The 21,458-nt window shown below is 39.6% G+C and overlaps 1 protein-coding gene across 1 annotated transcript in view; it reads right to left on the bottom strand.

The window, feature by feature from the left end:
* Positions 1-13,650: 13,650 nt before the first annotated feature.
* rab22a (RAB22A, member RAS oncogene family) overlaps positions 13,651-21,458 on the bottom strand; it is a 29,527-nt gene continuing 21,719 nt past the window's right edge. Inside the window, exons 4-7 of the mRNA XM_034166032.1 lie at positions 20,968-21,039; positions 20,723-20,829; positions 20,038-20,147; positions 13,651-13,947 (exon numbers count right to left, since the gene is read on the bottom strand). Coding sequence (XP_034021923.1) covers positions 13,850-13,947; positions 20,038-20,147; positions 20,723-20,829; positions 20,968-21,039 — 387 coding nt within the window. The 3' untranslated portion in view covers positions 13,651-13,849. The remainder of the gene's footprint in view (positions 13,948-20,037; positions 20,148-20,722; positions 20,830-20,967; positions 21,040-21,458) is intronic.

Genomic DNA, 21,458 nt, shown 5'->3' on the forward strand with positions numbered 1-21,458 from the left:
GGTGACGTCACTGCCTCTGCATAGCCACCCAGTGTAGGCACAGAGGTGATGAGTGGGGGCGCCACCCGTGTGAGAGCATGTAGTAACGATGACGACCAAAGCAAGACTGATGGGGATGTACAGGTTCCAGTGCTAGCTACTGAAATCCCAGGGATAGATTTTCATCGATAATCCTCTTTGAAAGTTCACTCGCAGCAAAGTTTCTCTTTTGGGTGAGCGCCCTTGTGCTGCGATGGGAGGCTTGACACCTGTTGCGAAGTCATTCATGCATAAACAAATCAGGAAAAAAAAAACCTACGAGTCAGGTACACAGGCGTTTGGACAGTGAAGACACTTTGTCTTTCTGTGTTTGTACCTCCACAATGTCGGGATGGAGCCAAGAACATCAAGTCCGAGTGAAGACCTAGACTGTAAATAGTTGAGTATGAGTCAAGACCAAGACTTCTGGATTAAATTTACCTCATCCATGGTAATGTAAAAAAAAAAAGGGAAATTTCTGTCATGGAGATGGGCTCAACAGCTCAGTTGGAGTCAACATGGCCATTGTATGAGGTCAAAAGATTTTTTTTTAAAGTATAGTATATAAATAATGAGTGTTTGTGAGTGCAATGGTAAGAATATATCATTCGGTGAAAGATGAAATATTCCATTCAATGAGGCTGTGCCATTACTCTTGCCATTGCATGAATGAAAAAACGTTCATTATTTGTTTTATATAACACCTAAAATCGATCCTTGTTATTTGATATTTTATTAATTCATAAACAAGAGAAAAGGAACTTACAGCAGCTTTGGTAATATCAACATCTCTCCCGCTCTTAAAATGACGATGTAGTCCATGCATTGACTTCTTCGTGTACAGGCGCCCGTCTGCTTTCCTCAGTCTGGTGAAAAATCACAACAGAAATTTGTGGAGCTCTTCATCCAAGAGTGTTTCTACTTCAGCCAGAGATGTTGTTTGTGTTAGAAGAATGATCACCGTCCATAAGGTTGTTCAATTTGTTGTCTGTCACCCAAAACAAACCCCACCATGTTTGTTTTTAAGCTATGCGCTGTTGCTGCCAGTGTGAGCGTGCAGTGGTACAAAATGTATGGAACAGAATTTGCATGGTAAATGGAACACAATGGCAAATGAGGCGAAAGATCAATATCATGTGACATACAAACCCACCAACCAAATGACAAGGATCTGTTTAAGCATTATATAAAATAATAATAATAATGACTTTGATTTGTAGAGCGCCTTATTATCACGAGATACCCAAAGTGCTTACAAATTACATTATGGGTTAATAATTGTTAACATAATCAAAATTGTCATTACAAATTTTAATTAATCTGTATACTAGTCCAGGACAGAGTCAAGATTGAGTACAATTGCTTTCAATTCTGGGACAAAACCGAGTAAGTGAGGTCATGAGATCAAGACCAGACTTGAGTACGTCAACACAAACACAATGGAAGTGAAATGAAACAATCAGGGGAAGATGTACATTTTGCAAGTCACCATGTAAGTGATTGAGGGGAGACTCATTTCCCATATTGCCTTTTGGTATGTGTGTCAGTTAATGCTCAAACCTTCAGAATTAGCACATTACTTTCAAAGATATGTACGATATTTTCACTGTGTAAAAATTACAGAGTTGCCGTTAATGTCCGGAATTAGTTTTGTTTATAAATGAAACCGTGAGTGAAAAGTGCCTTGCTTTTGATGTAAAGTAAATTACTTTTTTTTTTTGCAGCAGCAGCAGCTGCCAGCCAGCCCGCCCGCCCCCCTGCTCCCCTCTGCTGGGGGAGGGCTGAACTCACAAAAGTCTGCTGTTGCAAGACAGGAACTAACATGTATGATTTTAGGGTTTACAAATGTTTTTGACCATTAAGCTTTACTCACTATGCCAGCAAAAACAAAGTTAGCGGAACTAAATTTAGTGGAAGCTAATTGGTCCGCTGATTGTTTTCAAAGTTAGCTGAAAAGCTAATCCGCTAACAAAAAAGTTAGCTTTGCTAATTAGTGGTTAGCGGATTAATGCCCACCACTGCGTGACATGGATTATTCGTAACATTTGCTACTGTGTTCCATTTACCATGCAATAGTGCTACTTAGCATGCAATTTTGGTACTATACAATTCATGCTATTGCACACCCCAACCACCACACATGCTCACACTTGGGACAACGGCGCCTTTAAAACAAACATGGCGGGGTTTTTTGGTGACAAATGATGATTTGAATGAGCTTAATAAGGGTGCTCGTGCTTCTAACACACACACACACACAAAAACAAATCCAGGACACCTTAATCCTTCTGGAGGCCTTTACAGTATTCGCTGGGATGTCTCTAGCTGAAGTATGAGTGCTGATGGATGAAGAGCTTGACAAATTTCTGTAGCAGTTTTTCACTGGACTGCGGAAAGCAGACATCTGTACACAAACAAGTCAATGCACCGCATCAGGTATGGACGACATTGTCATTTTAAGACTGTGAGGGATGTTGATATTAGCAAAGCTGATAAGTAAGTGCCTTTTCTTATAAATTAATAAAATATAAAATGATAAGCATCTATTTTAGGTGTTATATAAAACAAATAATGAATGTTTTTCCATTTGTGCAATGGAAAAATATTTCAATCGGGGAAGGTTGAAATATTCCATTCAACGATGTGCAGCCAAGTTGAATGGAACATTTCATCTTTCACCAAATGAAATATTCATACCATTGCACTTCTTTTTATATCTCTGTCCTTGCATTGCATAAATAAATTTGATGTACTTTGCAATCTAATAAAACATCAACTCAAACTGTGAAACAAATACTCTACTCCTCTATAAAGGAAGGTATACATTGGCCACAACATGATCCAAATGTGCAATAGAAGACTTGGATTGGATGGTTGATTTGTTGTTTTTATGTCAGCCAGTAATTTTGGACACAAGCATGAATACTGATCAAAAACACTGTTCATTAGTTCATACCATTAAATGTTTCTGCAATCCACTGCATCGCAAGTCATTTCTAATCATATGGCACATTACTGATACCTGAAAGCCTAAATACAAAAAAGTCTTAATTATAGGTCAATTTCATTTTTTTTTTGTTCATTTATATAGCGCCAAATCACAACAGAGTTGCCTTAAGGCGCTTCACACAAGTAAGGGCTAACCTTACTAACCCCCAGAGCAACAGTGGTAAGGAAAAACTCCCTCTGAGGAAGAAACCTCAAGCAGACCAGACTCAAAGGGGTGACCCTCTGCTTGGGCCATGCTACAGGCATAAATTACAGAACAATTCACAGAAACAGAACAATTCACAAAACGAATATACAGGAAATGCTGTTGGTGCACAGGACAGGAGGGTTGCCAGCACAAATACAACTCCCATCTCTGGATGGAGTTGCACCTTAAACAGAGAGAAAAAAACAGAATCAGGCACCAGAAAGACAAGAAATACAGTATAATTTGCCAGCATTAATCAACAAGAAAAACAGAAGAAATACTAAGGTGATTGCCGGCCACTAGCCCTAAGCTTCACTAAAAGACCCAGAATTGAGGTAAAGTTGGGGCTGCAGCATGCTCTGTTTCCTAATAAAATGACTTAAAAGAGTAAAAAGCGTAAAACAAAACTATACCAGTATGCTATCCATAGGAAAGGGAAAATAAGTGCATCTTAAGTCTGGACTTGAAAGTCTCCACAGACTCTGAGTGTTTTATTGACGCAGGGATATCATTCCACAGAACAGGGGCATGATAAGAGAAAGCTGTATGACCCGCAGACTACTTATTCACCCTAGGGTAGTCCTGCACCCTGAGAACGCAAAGCCTGGGCCGGTATGTAAGGTTTAATTAGGTCGGCTAACTAGGGAGGTGCCAGTCCGTGAACAGTTTTATAGACTAGTAGCAGAACCTTAAAATCTGATCTCACTGGGACAGGAAGCCAGTGAAGGGATGCCAAAATAGGTGTAATGTGGTCAAACTTTCTGCTTCATGTCAAAAGTCTGGCTGCAGCATTTTGAACCAATTGGAGAGCCCTAATGCCATACTGCAGTAAACCAGAACATAGAACATTGCAGTAGTCCAATCTAGAAGAGATAAACGCGTGGATCAGGGTCTCAGCATCAGCCATAGACAGGATGGGACGAATCTTCGCTATATTTCGCAGGTGGAAGAAAGCAGTCCTCGTAAAATTTCTAATGTGGAGGTCAAAGGACAATGTCAGATCAAAAATTACCCCAGGGTTCCTCATTTTGTCAGTGTGATGTATGACACACGAGCCTAGGCTGAGCGTTAACTGGTCAAATTGATGCCGATGTCTCACTGGATCAAGAACCATCATTTCAGTCTTATCAGAGTTTAAAAGTAGGAAGTTTCTAGACATCCAACTTCTCACTGATGCAAGGCAGTCCTCTAAGGATTTTATGTGAACGAGATTACCAGCAGTTATCGGCATGTATAACTGAGTATCATCAGCATAGCAGTGAAAGGTAATCCCAAAACGCCGTAATATGTGTCCAAGGGGTGCTATATAAAGGGAGAAAAGGAGGGGGCCTAAGACAGACCCTTGTGAAACCCCAAATTTCATGTCACTAAGGTTAGAGGTAGTGTTACTGTACAAAACACAGTGAGAACGACTGGTCAAGTATGACGTCAGCCATGCAAGGGCACTCCCAGTAATCCCAAAATGATTTTCCAGCCTATCAAGTAGAATATGATGATCCACGGTATCAAATGCAGCACTGAGATCTAACAGCACCAGAACCGTGGTGGTGTTCGAATCCATTGTAAGCAAAGATCATTCACCACATTAGTGAGAGCTGTCTCTGTGGAATGATATTTTCTAAAAGCAGACTGCAGTAGCTCAAAGAGATTATTCTCAGTAAGACCTAAACCTAATGTCTTCTATTTTCTTCTCAAAGTAATCCAGGAAATCTTGTGCTGTAAAAGGAGAGCGAACTACAGGTGGTTGTCCATGATTAAGTTTTGCCGTGTCGAACAAGAACTTTGAGTTATTCTTCTTTTTGTTGATCAAATCAGAGTAATAGGTCCGCTTTGTAGCCAATAATGCATGCTTATAGTCTAAGATAGCATCATGCAAGGTGGAATACTTATAATTTTGAACGACGCCATTTCCATTCTAGACCTCTTGCCTTATGCTTGAGGTCACGCAGGTAATCATTGAACCAAGGTGACTGTGATTTGTGGGAGCGCAGTTTTAACACAGGTGGCGCAATCATGTTGAGTGTAGTTTTGAGCACTGAGTTTAAACTATCCACAAGTCTGTCTACTGATTAGGTATTTGCCAAATGTGAAGCTAAGACATCAGGCAGTCTAGCTTTGAATTCAGTCTTAGTTAAATGGACTGCATTTATATAGCGCTTTTCCATCTGCATCAGACGCTCAAAACGCTTTACAATTATGCCTCACATTCACCCTGATGTGAGGGTGCTGCCATACAATGCGCTCACTACACACCGGGAGCAATAGGGGATTAAAGGCCTTGCCCAAGGGCCCTTGATGCATTGCCATAGTGATATATAAGGTTGTTGTTCCACTAAACATGGCAGCAAAACTATAAACTTAATAAGGTGATAACTTAATAGGTCTCATAGCTGACTTCCCATCAATCAATCAATCAATCAATTTTTTTATATAGCGCCAAATCACAACAAACAGTTGCCCCAAGGCGCTTTATATTGTAAGGCAAGGCCATACAATAATTATGTAAAACCCCAACGGTCAAAACGACCCCCTGTGAGCAAGCACTTGGCTACAGTGGGAAGGAAAAACTCCCTTTTAACAGGAAGAAACCTCCAGCAGAACCAGGCTCAGGGAGGGGCAGTCTTCTGCTGGGACTGGTTGGGGCTGAGGGAGAGAACCAGGAAAAAGACATGCTGTGGAGGGGAGCAGAGATCGATCACTAATGATTAAATGCAGAGTGGTGCATACAGAGCAAAAAGAGAAAGAAACAGTGCATCATGGGAACCCCCCAGCAGTCTACGTCTATAGCAGCATAACTAAGGGATGGTTTAGGGTCACCTGATCCAGCCCTAACTATAAGCTTTAGCAAAAAGGAAAGTTTTAAGCCTAATCTTAAAAGTAGAGAGGGTGTCTGTCTCCCTGATCTGAATTGGGAGCTGATTCCACAGGAGAGGAGCCTGAAAGCTGAAGGCTCTGCCTCCCATTCTACTCTTACAAACCCTAGGAACTACAAGTAAGCCTGCAGTCTGAGAGCGAAGCGCTCTATTGGGGTGATATGGTACTACGAGGTCCCTAAGATAAGATGGGACCTGATTATTCAAAACCTTATAAGTAAGAAGAAGAATTTTAAATTCTATTCTAGAATTAACAGGAAGCCAATGAAGAGAGGCCAATATGGGTGAGATATGCTCTCTCCTTCTAGTCCCCATCAGTACTCTAGCTGCAGCATTTTGAATTAACTGAAGGCTTTTTAGGGAACTTTTAGGACAACCTGATAATAATGAATTACAATAGTCCAGCCTAGAGGAAATAAATGCATGAATTAGTTTTTCAGCATCACTCTGAGACAAGACCTTTCTGATTTTAGAGATATTGCGTAAATGCAAAAAAGCAGTCCTACATATTTGTTTAATATGCGCTTTGAATGACATATCCTGATCAAAAATGACTCCAAGATTTCTCACAGTATTACTAGAGGTCAGGGTAATGCCATCCAGAGTAAGGATCTGGTTAGACACCATGTTTCTAAGATTTGTGGGGCCAAGTACAATAACTTCAGTTTTATCTGAGTTTAAAAGCAGGAAATTAGAGGTCATCCATGTCTTTATGTCTGTAAGACAATCCTGCAGTTTAGCTAATTGGTGTGTGTCCTCTGGCTTCATGGATAGATAAAGCTGGGTATCATCTGCGTAACAATGAAAATTTAAGCAATACCGTCTAATAATACTGCCTAAGGGAAGCATGTATAAAGTGAATAAAATTGGTCCTAGCACAGAACCTTGTGGAACTCCATAATTAACTTTAGTCTGTGAAGAAGATTCCCCATTTACATGAACAAATTGTAATCTATTAGACAAATATGATTCAAACCACCGCAGCGCAGTGCCTTTAATACCTATGGCATGCTCTAATCTCTGTAATAAAATTTTATGGGCAACAGTATCAAAAGCAGCACTGAGGTCTACCAGAACAAGCACAGAGATGAGTCCACTGTCCGAGGCCATAAGAAGATCATTTGTAACCTTCACTAATGCTGTTTCTGTACTATGATGAATTCTAAAACCTGACTGAAACTCTTCAAATAGACCATTCCTCTGCAGATGATCAGTTAGCTGTTTTACAACTACCCTTTCAAGAATTTTTGAGAGAAAAGGAAGGTTGGAGATTGGCCTATAATTAGCTAAGATAGCTGGGTCAAGTGATGGCTTTTTAAGTAATGGTTTAATTACTGCCACCTTAAAAGCCTGTGGTACATAGCCAACTAACAAAGACAGATTGATCATATTTAAGATCGAAGCATTAAATAATGGTAGGGCTTCCTTGAGCAGCCTGGTAGGAATGGGGTCTAATAAACATGTTGATGGTTTGGATGAAGTAACTAATGAAAATAACTCAGACAGAACAATCGGAGAGAAAGAGTCTAACCAAATACTGGCATCACTGAAAGCAGCCAAAGATAACGATACGTCTTTGGGATGGTTATGAGTAATTTTTTTCTCTAATAGTTAAAATTTTGTTAGCAAAGAAAGTCATGAAGTCATTACTAGTTAAAGTTAATGGAATACTCAGCTCAATAGAGCTCTGACTCTTTGTCAGCCTGGCTACAGTGCTGAAAAGAAACCTGGGGTTGTTCTTATTTTCTTCAATTAGTGATGAGTAGAAAGATGTCCTAGCTTTACGGAGGGCTTTTTATAGAGCAACAGACTCTTTTTCCAGGCTAAGTGAAGATCTTCTAAATTAGTGAGACGCCATTTCCTCTCCAACTTACGGGTTATCTGCTTTAAGCTACGAGTTTGTGAGTTATACCACGGAGTCAGACACTTCTGATTTAAAGCTCTCTTTTTCAGAGGAGCTACAGCATCCAAAGTTGTCTTCAATGAGGATGTAAAACTATTGACGAGATACTCTATCTCCCTTACAGAGTTTAGGTAGCTACTCTGCACTGTGTTGGTATATGGCATTACAGAACATAAAGAAGGAATCATATCCTTAAACCTAGTTACAGCGCTTTCTGAAAGACTTCTAGTGTAATGAAACTTATTCCCCACTGCTGGGTAGTCCATCAGAGTAAATGTAAATGTTATTAAGAAATGATCAGACAGAAGGGAGTTTTCAGGGAATACTGTTAAGTCTTCTATTTCCATACCATAAGTCAGAACAAGATCTAAGATATGATTAAAGTGGTGGGTGGACTCATTTACTTTTTGAGCAAAGCCAATAGAGTCTAATAATAGATTAAATGCAGTGTTGAGGCTGTCATTCTCAGCATCTGTGTGGATGTTAAAATCGCCCACTATAATTATCTTATCTGAGCTAAGCACTAAGTCAGACAAAAGGTCTGAAAATTCACAGAGAAACTCACAGTAACGACCAGGTGGACGATAGATAATAACAAATAAAACTGGTTTTTGGGACTTCCAATTTGGATGGACAAGACTAAGAGACAAGCTTTCAAATGAATTAAAGCTCTGTCTGGGTTTTTGATTAATTAATAAGCTGGAATGGAAGATTGCTGCTAATCCTCCGCCCCGGCCCGTGCTACGAGCATTCTGACAGTTAGTGTGACTCGGGGGTGTTGACTCATTTAAACTAACATATTCATCCTGCTGTAACCAGGTTTCTGTTAGGCAGAATAAATCAATATGTTGATCAATTATTATATCATTTACCAACAGGGACTTAGAAGAGAGAGACCTAATGTTTAATAGACCACATTTAACTGTTTTAGTCTGTGGTGCAGTTGAAGGTGCTATATTATTTTTTCTTTTTGAATTTTTATGCTTAAATAGATTTTTGCTGGTTATTGGTGGTCTGGGAGCAGGCACCGTCTCTACGGGGATGGGGTAATGAGGCCTTTACGTGTGGGCAGTCTAAGGCACACCTGTGCACTAATCATGGTGTCTAATCAGCATCTTGATATGGCACACCTGTGAGGTGGGATGGATTATCTCAGCAAAGGAGAAGTACTCACTATCACAGATTTAGACTGGTTTGTGAACAATATTTGAGGGAAATGGTGATATTGTGTATGTGGAAAGTTTTAGATCTTTGAGTTCATCTCATACAAAATGGGAGCAAAACCAAAAGTGTTCCATTTATATTTTTGTTGAGTGTATTTCTGCGTATTTTTTCTCCAAAAGTAAAAGACATTATTTTGCAAAAAGTTTGTGCAAAGTGAGGGATAATAATAGAGTTGGCTCTTAATTACACTGCACTTTCTGTCTGCCTGCTATGTCTTTAAATATACTTGATAAGTGATTTGGTTGAACATGCAAATCACACAATCTTCATCACTGGCATGCAAAACCAGGAGCCAGGCTACAATCTGAATGACACAACCCTTTACAAACATTCTCACTGTAATCCCATTAAGAAAACAAGACTCACATCTCCCCTGTTCAGTGCAGCAGATAAGAGAATATTTAGAGCAGAATCCTGCAAACGGTGAGACAAGCATCAAAATCGGCACAAACACTCCTTAGCCATTACTCTTTTGAGAGAGAGAGAGAAAAAAAAAACAATTGGCCACTTGAATTTTCAATCGGCGGTCAGGTAGGGGTCATTTGAAGAATTACACTGGGGTCAAAATTAAAAGATGCTCCAATCATATTGAAAACTATACCACATTATTTGCCTGATAATGTAAGTAAGTCCCTTCGGCTGCTCCCTTAATTGCACTCGGGGTCGCCACAGCAAATCCAAGGTGGATCTCCATGTTGAATTGGCACAGGTTTTACGCCGGATGCCCTTCCTGACGCAACTCCATGTTACACGGAGAAATGTGGCAGGGGTGGAATTTGAACCCGGAACCTTCTGCACTGAAACCAAGCGCATTAACCACTTGGCCACCACCCCCTATTTGCCTGATAATAAAGATCCCAAAAAGGTATAGTTTGGATTATCTGTGACTGATTGTTATGGAGTTATGGGGTAAAAACAGCAAGATGGTGACAAAGGTCAATTTCAGTTTGTATGGGGGTCAAAAGTTAAAGTTGTTCCTATTTTGAAAAAAGTGATGCAGATTATTAGTTAACAGGGTTTTAAAAAGGAATAGTTTGCACCATTTGTCATGCTTCGTTATCACGTTACGTGGTAACATATGTCATGTCATAGAATCCAATGGACGTCAACATTGTTTGACCTTTATTTTACAAACCAAGCACTTAACACAGTCAAAACCATTAAATTTATTAATCCTATTAGCTCACCCAATAATTTGCATCACTTTTTTTTTTACCAAAACTGTAGCAACTTTAACTTTTGACCCCTGTACAAACTGAAATTGACCTTTGTCTCCATTCCTGCTGTTTTTACTTCGTAACTCCATAACATTCAGTCACAGAGAGTCCAAACTATACCTTTTTGGAGTCTTTTTAATCAGATAAGTAATGTGGTGTAGTTTTCAATATAAATGGAGCATCTTTTAATTTTGAATCCTGTGTAATTCTTCCATTGACCCCTACCTGACCGCCGATTGAAAATTCAAGTGGTCAATCATTTTTTTTCAAAAGTAATGTCTAAGGTGTATTTGTGCCAAATTTAGTGCTTGTATCACCATTTGAAGGATTGTTTCAGTTATCTGCTGTACTTGTTGTGCGCGAGCATGTCACAGAATTAGAAAACATTCCGCAAGATGTGTAATATGTTGGATGTATATGCTCTCACACAATAAAACATTTTTTGACAAACTTTTTATTAGTAAACAAAGATATCTTTTTGACACATTCCAAAATTCACTGCATTTCAGCCACTTCATTACAATCACTATGAAACAACAAAAAGCTGTAAATGGTAACTGCAGTACTGATGTTAACATTGTCAATGCCATTACAAGACTGATTTTTTTCTTCTTTTTTAATACAAACTGGAGACTACAGAATAATCATTGTGATTGGATATAGTTGACATTGAAAAATATACTCAGATTAATAGAATATAGATTAATCACATTCCCAGGACCAGCCTAAGACTATTAGTATTTTTCAATGCAAATCTAGAGAAGTTTTTATTCATGCATCATGTAAATATTTGGTGACACCCATCATCACTGACCCTTCAAACATTAGAAGTAAATAGTATTACAAATCATATCAACAGTAATAGATTTTAAAAAAAGTAAATTATGCATGGTGTAGTAAAAAGGCTGAGATATTATTTGGCACAATGTTCATCACCTCAGTGAGACATGAGCAAACAGTCAAAATCTAATAACACAAAAGGACACAAGAAGTCTCACATCTTTACAAGAATATTTCAAGTGATTTTACAGCAGGCTGCTGCCAGAGTGTTCTTTATGTAATATGGCCCAATTAATACAAATAATCAAAGTGCATCTGTTAAAGTACCAGAGAGATTCCCTTTTAATATAATGCATTCTTGAAGATATTATATAAATACGACTTACAATTCGCATCATATTCTAGTACTGGGTGACCCGTGAAAGAGTGAATTATGATCAGTCGCAGTGTGTTTTACCTGCCATACCAGTCAGAGTTCCACAGGCACACAGCTTATGTGCAACTATGTATGGGCAGTTTAAAAATGCACTCACTGTTATCTGGTGGAGATTGAGGCAATTAGGTCAGTTTTATCGCCCCCCCCCCCAAAAACATGAGTCCATAACTGATTTTCACCTTTACTGAAGGCATGTATTGTTCCTGATTATTTTTATTTTATTAAGTATTGTACAATAAAATAAAATTGTGAAGAAATATACAGCACTGCTTAGGACACATCTCTAATAATTCTCCCTCCATGAGAAAAGCAAAAGGCCATATAAATTTGAAAACATTCTATGGTTTAGTCCAGCTGTATAACTTTTTTTGGTGGCAATTTCAAAAATATGTTGTTTTTTAATATATAGAAGGGCATAAAAGATGGAGACATAATTATTACAATTTAACAAGTCAGCCAAAGGAGTACAATTGTATTTGCTTTGAACAAATTTAATAAAATGTAAAAAACAAAAAACAAACCATAGCATCTTTACAATGTTTGCGTTGTCTGTTCAACAGTCAAAAACCCTAACATATTAAATTTACTATAACATAAAACTGATGAAGTAGCCTCATATTTGGAAAAAATAAGATCCAGTCCAATTTGAGTAATTTTTCCATAATGCTTTTTTCCCCCTAATGACTGACAAAGTGACTGGTCATTTTACGCGTAGAAGTCACATTGTGCTCGGTGAAACTTTTTACATATTGTATAATATTTGATTGCATCGTACAATAAAGTATGGTAAATGCCTTGAGTAAAGTTTAGAGGAGCTACAGTATGGGAAAGTATATAAAAAAAAATCAGCAACAAACACGGGTGAACAAAGCGCATGCACAGAATAGACGATGGTTCATTACAGGGTCAACATACAACACGCCATGTGTGATTACATGCCTAAAATTCTGTGTTAATGCAAGCTCAGACCCTCAGCTTGCCACATCTCATTGTTTTCTTCACAGACCTGGTAGTAAAACCCTGTTGGATGTGTGAGCCAATTTAAAAGAAAGGAAAAAAACATATAAGGCAATTAACAAATTGGGCAAACTTCACAAAAAAACAAGACTCCACTGCAAAAACAGTGGGGGGGTTCCCCAGAAACCTCAGTTTACCAGTGATGGGTCAGACTGCAGCTCAAGGAATATTATAAATGAACTGGCAGGGTTCCCCGTATGCTACATTACTGTTAATACTTTTGCATCGTTTATGAGTAGAAATGTGGAACACGTGAGCAGCTGAAACAGTTACAAAAGGAATTTTGAAGACTACCAGCAGTGTCATAAAGTTCAGCCGTAATGAAAGTACTTTCCCTTGAAGATATTGATAGCAAGTGTTTTCCATCACAGTGGGAATTTTGTTCCCATTTTCAGTGAAGAGTATCCTTACTAGCCAAGCAAACATGGACGGACACACATACCCACATTCTTTATCTATTTCACATTCATCTCTGCATACTCTACTGTATGACTGCGTATTACACTGAAACAATCACATCAACCACCACTCCATAAATCACTGCTTTTACTGTACACGTGCAAAATCCTGATTGATTGTGACTGACTGGGAATGACCAACACCCATCAATAAATATCTTTCCGGAAGGATGAGATACACAACACACACAGATGACAAACAACTTTGCTATAAATTAGTGATCTGCCAATATTAACTTTTGAGATGCCTCACTCAAAAAGCTGGGTTAACAATTGTTCGGGGTCAAGTTCTCCTTTAGCAACAACCAAAAAAAAAAAAAAAGAAAAAGAAAAAGAAAAAAGTGCTAAATTACTGAAAGCATGTTCAAACTAGATTGGCAAGATTTAAACATTTTCAATCCATTTTTTAAGGTAACAAACTGCATGATTTCAAAACACAGTGGCTGCCGTCCAATGCAGAAGTCAGTAACGTATGTATATGCCACTGAGTGACTGTGGCAGAATAACACTGTCTTTCAGTTACATGGCAAAGAATTTAATCCAGGCATTTTTGGAAATGCTCAATACAGGATGTATTCCTCCCCTTTCCCACTAGCAACATTGCTGCTGTTGCACCAGTGTCTCAGCGATGGCATTGTGTGATAGCTGTATGCTAATGCATGCAAGCTACAGGGGGGCAAGTAAAGGTCACATCACAGGTCTTGTAGGGGGACAACAGCTGGCAATATCAGCAGCAAATCCTGCGTGATTCTGAACTCTGACGTCCCAGTTTGAAACCCGTTCCTGTGGTTGCCCCTGCTGCATCGACAAGAGGGATGCGCCGACCTGTGAGGAGATAAACACAATGCAGTTACTCAGATCTGCCGCATCAAGCATCACGTTCCTCATTCATGCTCTACATTCAAAACAGAGACAAAAGGATGTACAACACATAAAAATAAAGCCAAAACATTTTAATTTCAGTGTCTGGTTTCAGGTTGTCACTCCTATGCAAGGCAAGACATAGGACACAGTAATAATAATAATAAAAAAAAGAGATTGTTTACATTGCACTTTGTCACAGAACATGCACCTTGATATATATAAATTAATATGGTGTGATATGATAAAAGAGAAAGCACAGTATTAACCCTATACCTGGTTTTGTAGATGAGACTATATTCAAATACAGCCCCAACTGTTCCATGTGGAGGAGAGTAGGGCAAAGTTAGGGGAATCCCCAAACCCAAACATGGCTGCTCTTGGGATTGGACTCGAAGACTGAAAACGTCCATTTATGGCACAACAATACTATGTAGCATGGACATTTTGGAAAAATGTAAATAAATACTTTTGACATTTGTTAATGTTATTTGAAGGAAAAAAATGACTTGAATGAATGGATTGTTACCAGTGATGCCGGTAACGCGTTACTCTAATCGGACCACTTTTTTTTTGTAACGAGTAATGTAACGAGTTAATCTTTCCAAATCAGTAATCATATTAAATTTACTTCTCCAAGTCACTGTGCGTTATTATTATTTTTACATTGTGGGTCGATAGCAGCATTAAACTTGGTCCGTGGGCAGGAGGTCGGGGTTCGACTGAATTGCCCACTTAAAGCGAGCTGTGAGGTTTTCATCCACGGTTTTCTGCAGCAGCTACGACTCGTCCTCACCTCTTAAAGCGCGGTGACAACAGCACACCTGCACTGAGCTTTAAAAAGACATTTTTATGCTTTTTTTCTCCGAGCCGCTCCGTACCTGCTGCTAAAAACAGCTGATCCTCCGCGACGCGTCAACAACCAACATTATTTTCCACTCAAATGCACCTAAACTCTCTTTCTGAGGACCACATGATGTGAAAACGCAATAAAACTTTCTGGTCATGTTTTCTGCATAAATAAATGTTATCCATTCTTTGTGCTCAAACGCCAAAGCAGGGGCGAATCCAGATGGAATGGAGGCATGGGGCAGGAATGTGCCCCCCCACAACACCCCTAGATTAAAAGTCCAGTTTTGAAGCCTTTTTTTACTACAACTACTAATACTACTTAAAATAATAATAATTTCAACAAGTAAAATATTTAGAGAGAATTTAAATGTTAGAAAAATGTTAGAATGAATTTAATAGTTACATTTATAAACAATGTAGGTTAGAAATTGCAAGTTTTACTGTTACAGTGCTGTCAACAGTTAAATATGAGGTCAAGAAAGAGGTCTTTATTTTACTTTTTATAAAACAAGTATTTATTTTCATTGAAGTCAAGAAAGGGTGACAAGTGAGTTTTGGCAAAACAGGTATCATTGTCATGTTGAGGTGGGTTGTTGTCAGCAGCTGGGGAAAGTAACTAAAAAAGTAACTAGTAATCTAACTTAGTTACTTTTCCAACTGAGTAATCAGTAAAGTAACTAAGTTACTTTTTCAAGGAGTAATCAGTAATTGGATTACTTTTTCCAAAGTAACTGTGACAACACTGACTGTTACAGATAATGGTGAAATTATGTTGGCCTTCTTTCATCAATTTCAATTTTCAATTTATTGTCATTTATATAGCGCCAAGTCACAACAGAGTTGCCTCAAGGCGCTTCACACAAATAAGGTCTAACCTTACTAACCCCCAGAGCAGCAGTGGTAAGGAAAAACTCCCTCTGAGGAAGAAACGTCAAGCAGACCAGATTCAAAGGGGTGACCCTCTGCTTGGGCCATGCTAAATAAATTACAGAACTATTCACAAAACGAATATACAGGAAATGCTGTTTGTGCACAGGATAGGAGGGTCTCAGCACGAATACTACACCCATCTCTGGATGGAGCCGCACCATAAACAGAGAAGAAGAAAAAAAAAACAACAGAATCAGGCATCAGAAAGACAAGAATACAGTATAATTTGACAGCATTAAACAAAGAAAAAGGTGATCGCCAGCCACTAGCCCTAAGCTTCACTAAAAGACCCAGAGTTTAGGTAAAGTTGAGGCCGCGGCACGCTCCGTTTCCTAATTAAATTAATTAAAAGAGTAAAAAGTGTAAAACTATACTATGCCAGTATGCTACCCATACGAAAGGGAAAATAAGTGCGTCTTAAGTCTGGTCTTGAAAGTCTCCACAGAATCTGAGTGTTTTATTGATGCAGGGAGATCATTCCACAGAACAGGCGCACGATAAGACAAAGCTCTCATCTGTCAAAGCTTACATCTGTCTTCATTCACCCTCTTTCCCCTAAATTGGCCTTGCTCAGTGTGAAGAGAAAAATCTTCAGCATTGGGACCAAGTGACTCTCCAAATTCTTGTTGGGCAACAACTACATTGACACATCGGTGCAGAAGGGAGGCATACCATGCCTTGAACACACAGGCATGGTGACCCAGCTCATCAGGGAGGCAAGAGAGAGCAGAGGGGATGTGGCTGTACTGTGGCTGGACTTAACCAACGCCTACGGTTCAATACCCCACAGCCTGATTGAAGTGGCTCTGGAACGGCATCACATACCTCAAAATGCAAAAGAACTCATTTTGGACAATTACAGCAAGTTCAGCCTGAGGGTCTCTTCTGGCCAGTTAATATCAGACTGGCATCGACTGCAGGTGGGAATAATTACTGGGTATACCATCCCAGTGACACTGTTCATTCTGGCTATGAACATGCTGGTTAAGGCCGCCGAACCAGAATACCGTGGCCCCCTTAGCAAATACAGAGTAAGGCAACCTCCCAAAAGAACCTTCATGAATGACCTCACAGTGACAACTACAACTGTCGCAGGAGCCAGGTGGAGTCAGATCCAGACGCTCACAGAAGAACCGGTGACGAGCCTTGGAAAGGTCTCCAACAGCAGCCTAAAGGACACCGCCTCCATCAAGGCTACCAGTGCTGAATTGGAGAGCTGGTTAAAGACAGTGGACAAGTCTGGGCTCCCTGGAAGATTTAAGGCCGAGGTCGACAAGCATGGAATCCTCCCAAGAATTCTCTGGCCTGTGATGATCTATGAAGTCCCCATGACTGTTGTGGAGAGCCTTGAGTGCATGGTGAGCAGCTATCTGTGCAGATGACTGGACCTGCCATGCAGCCTGAGTAGAATTGGGCTGTATGAGAATAACAACAAACTAAAGCTGCCTTTCAGCTCGGTCAGGGAGGAATTCATTGTGGAACGGGAACATCTGCAGTACTCAGAATCTAGAGATACTAAAGTGTCCAACTTAGGGATTATTGTGAGGATGGGGAGGAAGTGGAGGGCAGCCAATGCAGTCCAGTAGGCAGAGTTCTGCCTGAAGCATAACCATCCTTGGGAGCGTGGCACAAAGCAGAGCCGTACTTGGGAGCCTGACAGCAACCCGATATGACTCTGCCCATGGGATAGAGAGGCTAAAGCTGGTGTAGGACGACGTACAAGCTTCAGTGGAGGAGGAAGAATCCAGTAAAGCAGTGACCATGAAGCAGCAGGGTCCCTGGATGAAAGGGGAATAGGTAATAGAGAGGAGTGTCACCTGGAAGGACAACTGGAATGGAACCCCAGAGGTTCAACTTTTTGATACAGTGGGTCTACACTGTTCTTTCAAGCCCATCCAACCTGTTCATATGGGGTAAACTGGAAACACCAGCACACCCCCTGTGTTCTAAAGCAGGAACAATGGAACACATCCTGAACAGCTGCTCTCAGGCACTGGCTGATATCACTGGAGACACGATCGGATCCTCAAGTCCATTGCTGAGGCAATCAGCAAGGGGATCAAAAATAGCAAACACCTTCGTGCTACAAACAAGGCCATCCACTTTGTCAAGGGGGGCAGACTCCAAACAAAACAGCAAAGGCCTGCTCTGCCTGTTTGTTCTCCACACCCCAAGATTGGGTGATGACTGTAGACTTGGCGAGGCAGTTAAAGATACCACCACACATCATCCAAACCACACTGAGGCCTGCCATCATTCTAGTCTCAGAGGATATAAGGCAGCTTATCCTGCTGGAGCTAATGCTAACCTGGGAGGAGGCTCAAGAAAGGAAGCGGGAGAAATATCAAGAGCTGGTGGAGGGTTGTCAGAGGAACGGGTAGAAGATGAGATGTATGCCAGTGGAGGAGGGCAGTTGGGGATTTGCTGGCAAATCCCTGAACAAGGCCTATGGAACCCTGGGCATAACTAGCCTCAGCAGAAGAACAGCCATCAGTAGTAATGTGGAGGCAACAGAGAAAGCTTCCAGATGGCTATGGCTAAGGAGGGGGCTACAGTGGGGTTAGCAGTTGCCACTTGGACACAGGGTGAGGTCTGATCAGCCTCAGTCGCCTGAATGAAGGTGTCTGCAGCAAGACCTGAAACACCGAATGACTCCAGGAAACACCAATGATGTGTCTAAGTGAGGGCATCAGAAGATCCTTAAAAAAAATATACTGATGAGTGGTAAGCAGACCTATTGCATTTTTGATACTTGGCAAGGTAGGTGGTGCACAAGGTTTTTTTTTATTGGTTAAGTGGTCCTTGGTCGGAAATTTTTTGAGAAACACTGCCCTTTGTGAACTTTAGGAAACCTATGAGCTGCCATCATGCAAATGTTGAGGTCTGTGTGATGCATAACTAACTGTTCAGAAAGTCATAGCAAAAGCACTGGATTATTATACAGACGATTCCAATCACGTTTGCACTATGTGTCCAATATCCAGTTCCCAGACTATTCCGCTTTTCACAATAAGCCAAGAATAGCGCTGTGATAAATGCTCTTAACTAAAGAAATACTGGTGAACCTAGGCTCCAAATATATTTTGTTAATGCGTGCACAAAAATTAGCACATCAGTTAGGGTTTCTGCATTCACCAGTTTTATAGGTAAAAATTTTTGTTTAAGTCGACTATACTCATAAATAGCCAGGGGGACTTTCACTTCAATTCCCACTAACAAGCATAGTTGTTGCCTGGAATATGTTGCAATAGGATATCCTAGACCAGTTATGGTATGTGTGGAATTTTTTGATATTTTATTTAGAAATTTTTTTAAATAAAGTTTTGTACAGTGTGGCTGAACTGGGATGGGGTCTCCATTTTTATTTATAATCAAAAATTCACAAGCAAATCCATCGACACTGTTTAAGTGATATTATTGGTTATTGTTTTTATTTTGCAATAACAAAAATGTTGAGGAGGTGTTGGCTATGGAGCTAATAATAAAAAAAAGTAGCTTCAATCCAAAAAATAAAAGGTTTTAATGGTTTGCCACCAATGTTTCAACTCAAAAGTAGTCTTTGAACAAGCTGAAGAAGACAACCATTACTATTTTCATTCAGCTTCTGCCTTTCAACTTGGGGTGGCCACAGCAGGTGCTATATGGACCTTTATGCTAATTTGGCACATTTTACATGGGATGCTCTCCTTGATGCAACTCTATATTACATCGAGAATGGGCACGGGTGGTCTTAAACTGGGAAGGTTCTGTTTTGGCAGCAAGAGCACTTATCATTTGGCTGCCATATTGCTTATTGGTGACTAACCATTAAAACATTTTTTTATTTTATTTTTTGCGTCAAAGCTGTGAGTTTATGTGAGCTCCTTGTTTTTTGTTTTTGCTTTAATACAGTTTTTATTTAAAGATTCCAAAATTTCTCCTGCTAAGTCTACATTTCTGTTTCTTCCTTTTCCTCTCGCTTATTCAGGTATTCACTCACCCAACTGAATCAGCTCCCTCTTCACTACCTCGTTTCAGATGGAATTTGTATTTCCAAAAGAAATGTCAAAATATCAAGTGATTTCCAGCTTATTTTCAACAAAGCATCATCTCTAGCTTATCCTGAAATGACACTATTCTGTCAGTGGTCTATTTCCCACATTAAAACATTCAGAGCTATTATCATAATTACCGTATATGAATATTTAGAGCTTAAATTGTGAAAGGAGATAACCACAAAAAGCTGTACATATTCATCACACATTATGGAAATTGCCCATTAAATCCACTCACTTATCTCTATAAACACCTCATTGATGTTAATGGCATTCTTGGCGCTGGTTTCGACAAAGATGGCATGGATAGAATCAGCATAGTCCTTGGCATCCTTTTCAGAAACCTCCCTGAAAACACAAAAAGGATGTCGACATTAATATGTCAAAGCATGCACACATACTTTCCAATTTCATAGATATCAAAAACCATAAGATGTACGGAAGTTTCCGCAGTTTCATGGATGACCTCCAGTACCAAAAGCAAAGATGTCTGGCAGATTTTTTTCAGTTATGTGGATGATATAGCATAGCAACCCAATTTTCCACAGCTGCTTCCCAAGAAGAGAGTAAAAATAAGTAAATGGCCACATACTCGTATTTCCACCTGAAGCTCAACAGTAATAAAGAATAAATAGAAAGAGAAGTGAGACTGGCCACTGTACAGTCTACAACAGAATAATTACATAGAATGTTAATCACTGTGAGAGCATCAATTCATCCTTGAAATAGAATAATGCACATTCGTTTTGCAGTAATTTCCAGTAAGATTGCCAGAAAGAGACAGCATTTTCTTGTATTGCAAGAAACACTACTTTTCCATAAACTATGCTGGATTTGCCATCTAAGACATACCCCTAAGATCACATCAACAATCACAATCATGTTATAAGATTCATTACATCTATCTCTAAAATTAAGTTCACCTGGCATCTGACAGGTCACATTTGTTGCCAGCAATGGCTACAACGATATTAGGAGGCCCATGTTGGCGCAGCTCTTTCACCCAGTTCTTCAGCGTTTGGAAGGACTCCTGAAAGTTTTAAGTAAGAAACATGTCAATTAGAAGACAGATATAAGCATATGCTTCAAATGTACAATTTTCTCTTGACATCAACTTGAAACAATGAAACTATAAAAGCTGCACAGGTTGAGGAAAGGTAAACAGCACCTCTTTTGTGATGTCATAAACAATGATTGCTGCTGCTGAACCTCTGTAGTACATTGGCGCGAGAGCACGAAACTGTGGACAGACAGAAACGGTGAATGTATGAAAGATGCAAAGATGAGTGATGCCCTGTAGCAGAGTTACACTGGAAGAGGAGGTCCAAGTTGGACCAACTTGTCCAAGCTCTCTGAATATGCTTTGTTGCTGCCTAAGCCTGCAAAAACCTTTTGTTTGAACTCCAACATGAGAATCAAACCAAGAATTTAAGATATAATATTAGCAAATATTATTCAATAAATTCCAAACTTGTCAAGATGTTTATCTTGATTTATATTTAAAATGATTATTACTATGTCCTCTGGCATGAATGTCATGATTTCACCCACAGATGTTTGCTGTTAAAACTAGTTAAAATTTAACTGAGAATTTATTTATTTTTTTTTTTCTGGGAGATAAATGGGGAAAATTTTGGAAGGATGTACAAATGACAGAAC

This window comes from Thalassophryne amazonica, chromosome 3 (genome assembly GCF_902500255.1).
Source record: "Thalassophryne amazonica chromosome 3, fThaAma1.1, whole genome shotgun sequence".
NCBI classification, from domain to species: Eukaryota; Metazoa; Chordata; class Actinopteri; order Batrachoidiformes; family Batrachoididae; genus Thalassophryne; species Thalassophryne amazonica.